Genomic DNA, 11,772 nt, shown 5'->3' with positions numbered 1-11,772 from the left:
CTGTATGTGAAATGGGATAGAATTCAAGAAGATCTTTCAACTCAAGACTGGGCAATCTGGAGGCTATCAGCAGTAGCAGAATTCTGTCCCAACATAATATGTAAAGTCATGGCCTGGCGGGAATGAGGTTAGAAATTGGGTAGGTTAACCCGCTGAGGCCTCAAAACAGGCACCCCCTCCCCCAACTGTTTTCCCCCCCATTACCTTTCGGAATTTTGCTCCCAATTCCACCGAAAGATCCACAGTACTCACCCTCGTCTGGATCCTGGCTTTTCCCCTGAACTGGATGTCGACCCAGTGGCAGCCATTGTTCCAGGTCCTGGTGACACTGCTGTGACTGGAGTCCTGGCAGCCAATCAGATTTAGCCACAGGTTTCTGAAGTGGGATTTTGTCCCCAGATAGGAGCAAAAGTCCCACCTCTTACCAGTGAATGCCCCAAGAAACCTCAATGACTGGGGCAGCGCTGTCATGTCAGGGCTATGTTCCATACCAAAATTCTTGGTAGTAAATCCAAAAAATTCCTGTTCAATGAAACAAATAATATCTACTGGCAACAAACTGGCCCTGGGACCTCAGCTACCACCATTGGCTGCAGCAATTTCCCAAATCTTCAACAGAACACTGCAAATCTGTGATCTCTGCTGCCAAGGGCAAAGACAGCAGCAGGTCTATCAGAACACCATCACCTGCATGTTTCTCTCTGTTATACACCATCCTAGCCCAGAAAGATATTATGCCTTCATTGCCACTAGGTAAATATCCAGAATTCCACATCTAACAGGAACAATTCAAGGCAGCGGCTCAGCCCACTTGACAAGAACAGGCAATAAATTGCACAGTGATGCCTACGTCCTATGAATTTTTTTTAAAGAACAGCATATTAGCAGTATTTTGTGATAAGTGGCACATTGCTTAGCACTGCTGTCTACCAGCACCAGGGACTCAGGTAACTGTGGAGTTTGCGTGTTCTCCCCACTGTAGTGGGTCAGATCGTGTACAGGAAAGACATAGAGAATCTGGTGAATTGGTGCGACAACAATAATTTCTCCCTCAATGTCAGTAAAATGAAAGAGATAGTGATACATTTCAGGAATCATAGTGGAGGACATGTCCCTGACTACATCAATGGGGATGAAATGGAAATGGTTGAGAGTTTCAACTTTTTAGGTGTCCAAATCACCAACAACCTGTCCTGGTTCCCCCCATGCTGACACTATAGTGAAGAAAGCCACCAACACCTTTACTTTCTCAGGCAGCTAAGGCTACAACTCTCATCAATTATTACAGATACACCATAGAAAGCATCATTTCCAGCTGCATCACAGCTTGTTATGGCTGCTGCTCTGATGTTACTCATCGCAGGATTCTCACTGAGCTGTTCTGGTAGCCACAATATTTATACATACTCCAGTTTCAGGCCACTGATAACCTCAGGCTGTTGAGCGTGGGGGAATTCAGTGATGGTAATGCCATTGCATGTAACAGCAATGGTTAGATTCTCTCTTGTTGGAGGTGGTCATTGCCTGGCACTCGGGTGGAATGAATGTTATTCCCCACTTGTCAGTCCAAGCCTGGATATTGTCCATACCTTGCTACATTTGAACATCGACGCTCCAGTATCTGAGGAGTCGCAAATGGCGCTGAACATTGTCCAATCATCAGTGAACATCCCCACTTTTGACTTTATGATGGAGGGAAGGTTATTGATGAAGCAGCTGAAGATGGTTGGGTCTTATATTTAAGATTTGTCAGCCAATCAGCACTTTCTGTCTGGATAACAAAGATTGATACGGTGATGAGCAATTTCACAACAATCTCCCACTATCACCATAGCAACTGTGGTTAACCAAGCAAAAACCTCACAAATGATGCACACTTCAATAAATCTCCACAATCACCTAATATATCACTCAAGGTCATAATTAATAACTCTGATATCACCCAATATATCAGAAGGTCAATTAATAAATCTGTAGGATTTCCTTATCTATCACAGCTGTACAGTTGGGTTCCAGCAATATGTCAGCACAGTGTTGTAATGTTTTGCTGCTGACCCAAAGATTAAAGGATGCAAAGTTCACACTCTAGTGTTCAGAAAAGTTTAGGGGGCAATTTTCCCACTGCACAACAGGCCAGGAGATGAGTGGAGGCGTACTGCAGGCTCCCTGACGGGTGCCTCTGCGTGAATTCCAGTGCCGGATTTCTGGCACCATCAGCTCAGTGTCCGAAATCAGCGTGGAGCTGCCGAATATGTTCAAACCTAATTTAAATATCATTTCAATCCTATTTGCGGGCCCAAGACTGAAATTTCTAGGCCCATTAGACTCCCCCCGCAGAGTGATAGACGGAGGCCAGCGATTAGGGGAGACTCAGTCTGCTGGAGGGTGGGGCAGTATCCTGCAGGGTTACTGCGCGTGTGCCGATCTCGGTGCTGCTATATCAGCCCACGCATAGTGGCCCACTCCAGCAGGCCCAATGTTGCTGGCCCCTCCAGTGGGAATAGGCCCCACCCAGTTTTTTACGGTGATTCACACTAACACAGTCTGTAGTGCACAAAGTGTGAGATTCATTTTGAAACTGGTGCAAAAATGTCAGTTAAAGTCGAATTCCAACTGATCATTTAATTACGAGAGGTCACGATCTAAGAGTGAGGGGGGAAGAGGTATAATTTGGATGTGAGAGGAAGGTTCTTCACGCAGAGGGTCGTGGGGGTATGGAACGCACTACTGAGTAGGGTGGTGGAGGCAGGCACGTTGGACTTGTTTAAGGTTTACTTAGATAGACACATGAGCGAAACAAGGATGGAGGGTTATAGTAGAGGGTATTAAATAGGGTCAGAGCCTCGGGACGACACTGGAAATGTAGACTTGCATGTTAACGTTTTTGTCTTTTTATTCCACATGTGTCGGTCCACCTTGTTGTCAAACAAGGGGCATGCACACGGTGGGTCGTGCGTGGGCTGCTCTTGGAGGTTCCGAGAGTGGCCTAGTACTTCGTGTCGGTGTGTGTGCTTGATCCTGGACCAGCAGACGGGCGCCACAACAGCTCAGTGACTATCACTGCTAGCTGTGCAGACACATGGATTTGGGCCTGTGTCTGTGGGAGTTTGTGCATTCTCCCTGTGGTTGCGTGGGTTTCCTCCAGGTACTCCGATTTCCTCCCACACCCCAAAGATGTGCTCTTAGGCTGATTGGTTTACCAAATTGACACTATTCTCCCCTGAATCTGGCTAAGTTAGGGGTTCCACTCACATACACACAGGGCAGGGTAGGTGTAGGAGGATGCGGCGGCACGGGCTCGTTGGGCCTGTTTCCCGTGCTGGGTTGTTCTTTGTTCTCTTTGTTCATTTACTAACTTGCAGAATAATTTCTCCTTGATGGTAAATTGTGTTTAACTGAATCAGTTTTGAGTAATAAGAACATAAGATCATAAGAAATAGGAGCAGGAGTAGGCCATCTAGCCCTTTGAGCCTGCCCTACCATTCAATAAGATCATGGATGATGTAAAGTGGATCAGTTCCACCTACCCGCCTGCTCCCCATCACCCTTAATTCCTCTTATAAATACCATTTATAAATGATTAAATATCACAAAGCACTCTCCCATATGTCTACAATGAAATGCAGAGTGCTGGTTACCCCCAAAAAAATCAAAATTGGTGCTGTTTAAATCTACAAACAGGAAATAGTTAATTGTGAAATTCAATGACATAAGCTACAAATGTAAAATTGTTTAATTGCATTCCAACAGTGAAATACATTTTATACAAATCAGAACCTCATTTATCACAGGTACATTTTTGGAATAATCCTGCAATCCCAAACCCTCAGCAGAGAATAGCTCAAAGCTCTTCAGAAAAAGACCTTCTTGTTGGAAGTGTGGGATTCTGGAATTAACCCTATTCAGCTAACCTTTACAATCAATAAATAACAAAAATACTGTTACTGTTTCATCCAGGGGACGGGAGACAGGAGACCTGTTTCCATTTAACAAGTGTCTGAAAAAGTGAAATATCTTTTCACTGATTCACATTAACTCCTCAAACGCTGCAATACAGCATTTACTAACTCAGCAAACTGATGTTACACTAAGTTTCACTGAAATTATGGAAGGGCACTGTCAATTTCCTAGTGTCTCTGAACATGTTTTAAAAATAACTGCTCCTTGGACTACAAGTTGCTGTTACATTTTCTATAAATAGCAAACATCTCAACAAAAGTTCCAAAAGGACATTAGTGCAACTGTTGTCTTCAATTCAACACAAACAGAAACAAACATATCAACTGGTGACTCAAAGCTGCAGATCACAGAAAGCTGATGCTGCAATCAGTCTGTCCAGTTACCGCTCTCCATTCTAAACCATTTGAATTACTTTAAGGTTTAAGCAATTAAATGTCCATAGATGTCATTCTTTACTACTTGAAAGCCGCAGCGCCTTTTGGTTCACACAGAATATCTGGTTCCTCTGAGAATAGTGCACAGTAATAGCTGTTCAGCATTTTAAACTGGCCACTGCGAATAAGAATGTGAGGTCTGATTGAAGCAATGTAATCACATGCCGTCTTTGGACTCCAGTGATGCATCTAAAGGAAGGGATTTAGGAATAAACAAGTTAAAAAGAAATGTTTCCCCAATATCTTTGTACCTTTCATTTAGGACAAGATTAATTAATTCAATCAATGTGTTGGGAGAGTTTACAAGTTTGACACCTGGAATGGGTGGGTTGTCTAATGAGGAAAGGTTAGACAGAGTGAGCTTGATTCCACTGGAGTTCAGAGAGTGAGGGGTGACAATGCAGTACAGGCCATTCCACTCTGAGTCCACACCAAAGAGCATCTTACCCAGACCCTCTTCCCCTACCCTAGTTCTGTAACTGCACACCTTTGGAATGGAAGGACAAAACAACAAAGACTAATAAAAAGGGAATGAAGGAGCGAGGGTAAAAGGTCAATCCATAATGTTTCTTGTGACTTTTTAAATTCACCATTAACCCAATCAAATCAAACATTTAATGCAATCTTGTTAAAACAAGTTCATATTCTTGTGCTTTAATCTTTCAATGTTAGAGCAAAGCTCAAGATAAAATGTTAAGAGTATTTTCCCTACTGTTGTGAATGTGTTGGGGATACACTGAACTTGAGAAAGCTTAGGAAGGGACAAATAAACTGATCACCTTTGCAGATACAGAAATTACACTCTCTGCCCTTCTCCAAACTGTCAAAATCCAAACTGGGCAATGAAAATTCCCAACACTAAGAATTTCAAACTCTACAGTTAGAATAAGTCTTACCAATCTCTTTTTTCAATATACTGGAAAACGGAATTAAACACACAAAACATTGGAAATACACAGCAGGTAAGGCAGAAAAGAGGAGTTCACATTTTTGATAAAAGATTATTGACCTGTAAGGAACTTGAGGGGCAACTGCTTCACGCAGAGGGTGGTGCGTGTATGGAATGAGCTGCCAGAGAAAGCGGTTGAGGCAGATTCAATAGCAACATTTAAAAAGCATTTGGATAAGTACATGATTGGGAAAGGATTAGAGGGAAATGGGTCGAAAGGGGGCAATTGGGACTAGCCGGGAGGCACCATGGTGGACATAAAATCACAGATATATAACTTATCATTTCAACTTATAAAGTTCTAACAGGGTTAGACAGGATAGATTCAGAAAGAATGTTCCCAATAGTGGGGGGACTCCAGAACTGTAGTTTGAGGGTAAGGGGTAAACCTTTTAGAACAGTGAGGGGAAATTTCTTCACCCAGAGAGTAGTGAATGTGTAGAATTCACCATCACAGAAAGTAGTGAGGCCAAATCTGATTTCAAGAAGAAATTAGATATAGCTCTAGGAATCAAGGATATTGGATTTGATGATCAGCCATGATCAAAATGAATGGTAGTGCAGGCTCGCACCGAATGGCCTCCTCCTGCTTCTAGTTGCTATGTAACTGTGATTTTGTAATTTGAATTTTCACAAAATACCTACTTTAAGTTTACCCCACAGTAATATTTCTTCAGAAATATGTTACTTATATTTAAGACATCAAGCTTTAGCAGCAATCAACATACATGAATTAAATATGCAGCCACCATAGTGGCACTGCGCGACCGTCCAGCTTTGCAGTGCACGTACACACTATTCCCATTTTTACGATGCTTCATAACAAAGTCAACTCCCTTTTTCAGATCTTCTAATGTCGGCACTCCAAGAATATCAATTGTGCTGAGACATAACTGCTCCACGCCATAGGATTCCCATTCCTGAAACACAGCCTCAATTAGAGATTTCACAGGAAAACATCTCAAACCATATCACATTTCTCAATAAATTGTACATAATTGCAGGATAATATCCACGTGTTAAATCGATGTGTTTGTCTTGTGATCACATTGCTGATCACAAGACAAAACCAAGCAGCAGTCACAGCAAGGCAAGACATGAACTTAACTCAGGAAATTCCAATGTCAGAATGGACTGACAAACTACAGATTTAAAGAACTGGCTTGTTTATTCCATTCCAATCTGAATCACAGAACAATTCAGCTCATGTGCAGCATGAACAGAATCATTCTTGAAAGGTCTCATGTATTTGATGTTGTTCTCGAAATCTGTTTGCATCAAGTGAACAAGGAAGAAATTCAGTGTATTTAACGAAGAGGTGACGGTCACGAGGGGTCACGGGCTCAAGGGGAGAGGGGCGAGGTATAACTCCGATAATCAGAGAGTTTTTTTTTACACAGAGGGTGGTGGGGACCTGGAATGCACTGCCAAGTAGGGTGTTGGAGGCAGACACTTTGGGATCGTTTAAGACTTACCTGGATAGTCACATGAACAGATTGGGAATGGAGGGATACAAACGAATGGTCTAGTTGGACCAATGAGCAGCAGAAGCTTGGAGGGCCAAAGGGCCTGTTTCCTGTGCTGTACTGTTCTTTGTTAATGGTACCCGGGAATACAAAACTCAGAACTGAGTGCCGAGCAGCACTCCATACCCATGCTGAGGTTTCTCTCTAACATCAATAAACAGATACTTTTAACACAACGAATGGACAAAAGTATTCATACAAAAACAAAATTTTCAGAAGGGTGCAAGTTGTGTTATTGTGTGCAAGGGGAAATTTCCAACAGGATCCCATTTTCATCCTGAGTGACATCACTGACCTTTTCCTTCTCTAAAACACAGTCCTGTTTCTGCAACAAGAGCAGTAACAAATCCCATCCAACCACACATTGATCAAATATATTTTGTTTTTAGTTTAGTTAGCTTGAAGGTCACAAAAAAGCAATGAAACAGTAGGATGCTCAGGGAACTGAAAGGTGGGACAACATCGTCAGTGTGTCGGAGGAAAGCAGGAAAGCGAGTCAGCCAATGTTCAGGACTGTGGCAGAGTAACACATGCTGGAAAATGTGATTGTGAGCACACCCTATAAAGAGAGGGTGTGATATCCATCCTGCTTATATAACCTTCAGAACACAGGGTCAAAAATCACTGGCACAAAATACTGGAAACCTGAATGAAACTGTAACACAGCAAGAATCACTGCTTTCAGGAGAGAGAATTAGGAACAGTGGTAACACTGGAGAAAGGACTTTCACCCCATTTGAGAGGATGCTCTGTGTCAGAGAGCTGCCCGATATTCACTGTTCCCCAATAGGGCCAGAAGCTACCATGCTTACCATACTGTAAGCAGTCCGTAGAATCCAAGTCCCAGCAATCCAGGATCAGGTGGGTAAACTCAGAGCAGAAAGAGGTGGTAAGGGAGAACATGGGGTGGGGGGGGGGGCGTGTGGATCAGCAATGTTGAAGGATACACCCACCTGGGGGGGAATTACTACTTAAATGATCATTAAATTGCCATGTAGGAGCCTCAATTGGGATGAACTGGAGGGTACTGGGGCAGCCAAGGCTTCAGCATCCCACAATAACACTGCAGATGGTTGGGGTAACTGGGAGCCTGAGGGAACGGCAATATACCCACTGTAGTTTAGGGGTAGGGGAATGCGCAGCAACATACTAAACAGAAAATGCCTCCTGAAGAATTTTATAATCCCGTCCCTTTGTTTACAAACCCACCAACAGGGGAACATAAACTCCGCCCTATTTCTGCTGGTCACATTAAAGGGCAGGACTGCAGTTTGAACAGATTCTTAATAAAATCATTACCTTGCACTTGTTCTGATTTGATACATGATATTTTTCAATCACATAACTGAGCACCGCATGGAGATGATGCAGCATAAGACGGTAGTATGAGAATAGCTGCTGACATTTAATGATACAGACAAACATTACACCATATTTTGTCACAAAGATTACTGCTTTATTTCAAAGCTCCAGTTTATTTGGTATTTTTAAACATTCCAGCACTACCCTAAAAAAGTATGCTGTCCTGTTTCACTCTGAACAGTACATTAATCCTGGAAAATCTCACTGTTTTACTGGTTTCAATTTTCCACTCACCTTTGCTGTGTTTACAAAGAATTTAGTTTCATATTCTTCAGTCATGGTAATCACTCCTCGCACATTCTCTTTCTTTACTAACTGCAAGTCCAAACACACTAAGAATTATTTAAGAGTGTACTCTTGTCAGAAAAACAGGTAATTTAAAGGGATATATATTTGTATTTTTAACTATTAGAAATATGTTCTGGATTTAAGTAGGTTTAATTTGTGGTTGTGTGTAAGAAGAGTAAAACTCTAGTTAAATTCATGTTAGACAACAATGTATGTATGTGGGAGTATGTTCAGTTCAAGTTGTGCTTACAGCGTGAACTGTAAACAAGCTAGGAGAAATTAAAAATCTTGTTTGGGCAGTAAGGCTTTTTTGAGATTGTGTTTCTAACTGAATTTGTAGCAGCTGGTTATTGGAAGCTAGAGAGGGAACAACTCCCTCAGCTTTGCCAGATGAAAAGCCATACCATGGAGTCTTGGTTTAAAAAAAAAATCAGTGCCGGAAACTTAAATAGCTAGTTAAGGGAACTAGGTAAATGAAAGAAGTTTACAAGAAGTCTAAAGTAAAATAACATAGGAAACAAACAAGGAGGGTATTGCTCAGTAAAGCCACAGGTAAGCTGAAAAGAGATTGGCTCACAAGGGGCCCAACAGACATAAGAACATAAGAAATAGGAGCAGGAGTAGGCCATCTAGCCCTTCGAGCCTGCCCCGCCATTCAATAAGATCATGGCTGATCTGTCGTGGCTCAGTTCCACATTCCCGCCCTCTCCCCATAACCCTTAATCCCCTCTCTTATCAAAAACCCATCAACCCGCGTCTTAAAAATATTTAGCTAGGCAGTCTCCACAACCTCAACAGGTAGAGAATTCCAGAGATTCACCACCCTTTGAGTGAAGAAGTTCCTCCTCAACTCCATTCTAAACCACCCCCCCTTTATCTTGAGGCTGTGCCCCCTACTCCTACTGTCCTTTCTGAGCGGGAAGAGTCTCTCCACCTCTATCCTATCCATCCCATTCATCATCTTATACGTCTCAATGAGATCTCCCCTCATTCTTCTAAACTCTAACAAGTACAAACCTAGTTTATTCAGCTTCTCCTCATAGCTCAGCCCTCTCAACTCCAGCATCAGCCTAGTAAACCTCCTCTGCACTCCCTCCGAGGCCAAAATATCCTTGCGTAAGTATGGCGCCCAAAACTGCACACAGTACTCCAGCTGCGGCCTCACCAATGCCCTATACAGCCGCAGCAAGACCTCCCTACTCTTATATTCAATCCCCCTCGCTATGAAGGCCAGCATCCCATTTGCCTTCCAGACCACCTGCTGCACCTGCAAGCTGGGTTTTTGCGACTCATGCACAAGGACCCCGAGGTCCCTCTGCACCGTCGCCTGCTGCAGTTTTTCGCCACGTAAGTAATAATCCTTCCTACCATTATTCCTACCAAAGTGGACCACCTCACACTTGCCAACATTAAATTCCATTTGCCATTTCCTGGCCCATTCACCCAGCCTATCTAGATCCTTCTGCAGACTCTCCACACCCTCCGCACAATTTGCCGTTCCACCAATCTTGGTGTCATCAGCAAATTTCAACACCCTACACTCGGTTCCCTCCTCCAGATCATCTATGTAAATGGTAAATAGCTGAGGCCCCAGCACCGACCCCTGGGGCACTCCACTAGTCACCAACCGCCAATCCGAATAGCACCCATTGACCTCTACTCTCCGCCTCCTATTTGACAATCAATCCTCTATCCACGCTAACACCCTACCCCCAACTCCATGTCCCCTGACCTTCTGCAATAACCTCGTGAGGTACCTTGTCAAACGCCTTCTGAAAATCAAGAAAGACCACATCCACCGGCTCTCCTTTATCCTCCGCCCTAGACGCATCCTCATAGAACTCCAGTAAATTTGTCAGACACGACTTCCCTTTAACGAAACCGTGCTGCGTCTGCTCTATCAAGCAATTCCTCTCAAGAATCAATAAACCAAATACAGTTCAGAGAGATAAATATGAAATACCATATATTGGTAGAATAAAAAGTGGAAATACAACAGTTAAAATCTGAAATGGATTAGAGAAACAGATCTGCAGGTCTAGGTACATGGACGGTTTAAAGCCAAAGTAAAGATAGAGGAAAGTAAAGATCAGAGAACTGTGACGGTTTATTTCACATACATAGCTTTGTAATGAATGGAAATGAAACAATGACGAGTCAGTGGTTGGAGTGTGAATTTGGGCACTCCATTTTAAAAAAACCTTTGTGACTATTGAATAAGTCCTCATTCCCAGAGTTAGCCACATTATGAGTGCAAATCGTCAAAAAAATTCAAACTGTCGTAGAAATCCGAAAACTAGAGTTGGAAATATCACGGGGGTCAGGGGAGGTGAAGCACATCACAAAGCCGGCTGCAGACTGCTCAGAGCACCACTGCACCTGCACCCTGATCGCTCAGTGAACTGGGAGACCTCCTTAACCTAACCCCCCACTCCTCTCCCCCAGTGAGCTGAGAGACTCCCCATCCCCCCTTTTCCCCCTCCCCATCCCCCCTCCCCCCATACCCCCACCCCCTTTCCCCTCTCCATCCCCCCTCCCCCCATACCCCCACCCCCTTTCCATCCCCCCTCCCCCCCCATACCCCCACCCCCTCCCCCCCTCCTCCCTCTCCATCCCCCCCTCCCGATCCCCCCCCTCCACTCCCCCCTCCCGATCCCCCCCCTCCACTCCCCCCTCCCGATCCCCCCCCTCCACTCCCCCCTCCCGATCCCCCCCCTCCACTCCCCCCTCCCCATCCCCCCCCTCCACTCCCCCCTCCCCATCCCCCCTCTCCACTCCCCCCCTCTCCATCCCCCCTCCCCCCATCTCCATCCCCACTCCACTCCCCCCTCCCCCCGACTCCACTCCCCCCTCCACATCCCCCCTCCCCCCTCTCCATCCCCCCTCCCCCCTCTCCATCCCCCCTCCCCCCCTCCATATCCCCCCTCCCCGTCCCCCTCCCCCCCTCTCCGTTCCCCCCTCCCCCCTCTCCGTCCCCCCCTCCACTCCCCCCTCCCCCCCTCCGTCCCCCCCGCCACTCCCCCCTCCCCGTACACCCCGCCACTCCCCCCTCCCCCCTCTCCGTCCCCCCCCCTCCGTCCACCCCTCCACTCCCCCCTACCCCCCTCTCCGTCCCCCCCCTCTCTGTCCACCCCTCCACTCCCCCCTACCCCCCTCTCCGTCCCCCCCTCCACTCCCCCCCTCTCCGTCCCCCCCTCCACTCCCCCCTCCCCGTCCCCCCTCCCCCCTCTCCGTTCCCCCCTCCACTTCCCCC

At 45.3% G+C, this 11,772-nt stretch overlaps 1 protein-coding gene across 2 annotated transcripts in view; it reads right to left on the bottom strand.

The window, feature by feature from the left end:
- Nucleotides 1-3,715: 3,715 nt before the first annotated feature.
- Nucleotides 3,716-11,772, bottom strand: part of ptpmt1 (protein tyrosine phosphatase mitochondrial 1) — a 9,040-nt gene continuing 983 nt past the window's right edge. The window contains exons 2-4 of one of the 2 annotated variants that reach the window (XM_080189846.1): nucleotides 8,466-8,546; nucleotides 6,072-6,263; nucleotides 3,716-4,583 (exon numbers count right to left, since the gene is read on the bottom strand). In XM_080189846.1, the coding sequence (XP_080045972.1) occupies nucleotides 4,416-4,583; nucleotides 6,072-6,263; nucleotides 8,466-8,546 (441 nt within the window). In that variant the 3' untranslated portion in view covers nucleotides 3,716-4,415. The remainder of the gene's footprint in view (nucleotides 4,584-6,071; nucleotides 6,264-8,465; nucleotides 8,547-11,772) is intronic. The other variant, XM_080189847.1, reaches the window with a different exon arrangement.

This window comes from Carcharhinus amblyrhynchos, chromosome 6 (genome assembly GCF_965287045.1).
Source record: "Carcharhinus amblyrhynchos chromosome 6, sCarAmb.v2.hapA, whole genome shotgun sequence".
In the NCBI taxonomy this organism is placed as follows: domain Eukaryota; kingdom Metazoa; phylum Chordata; class Chondrichthyes; order Carcharhiniformes; family Carcharhinidae; genus Carcharhinus; species Carcharhinus amblyrhynchos.
The sequence above is the reverse complement of the archived record's forward strand: the minus strand, read 5'-3'. Positions and strand labels throughout refer to the sequence as shown.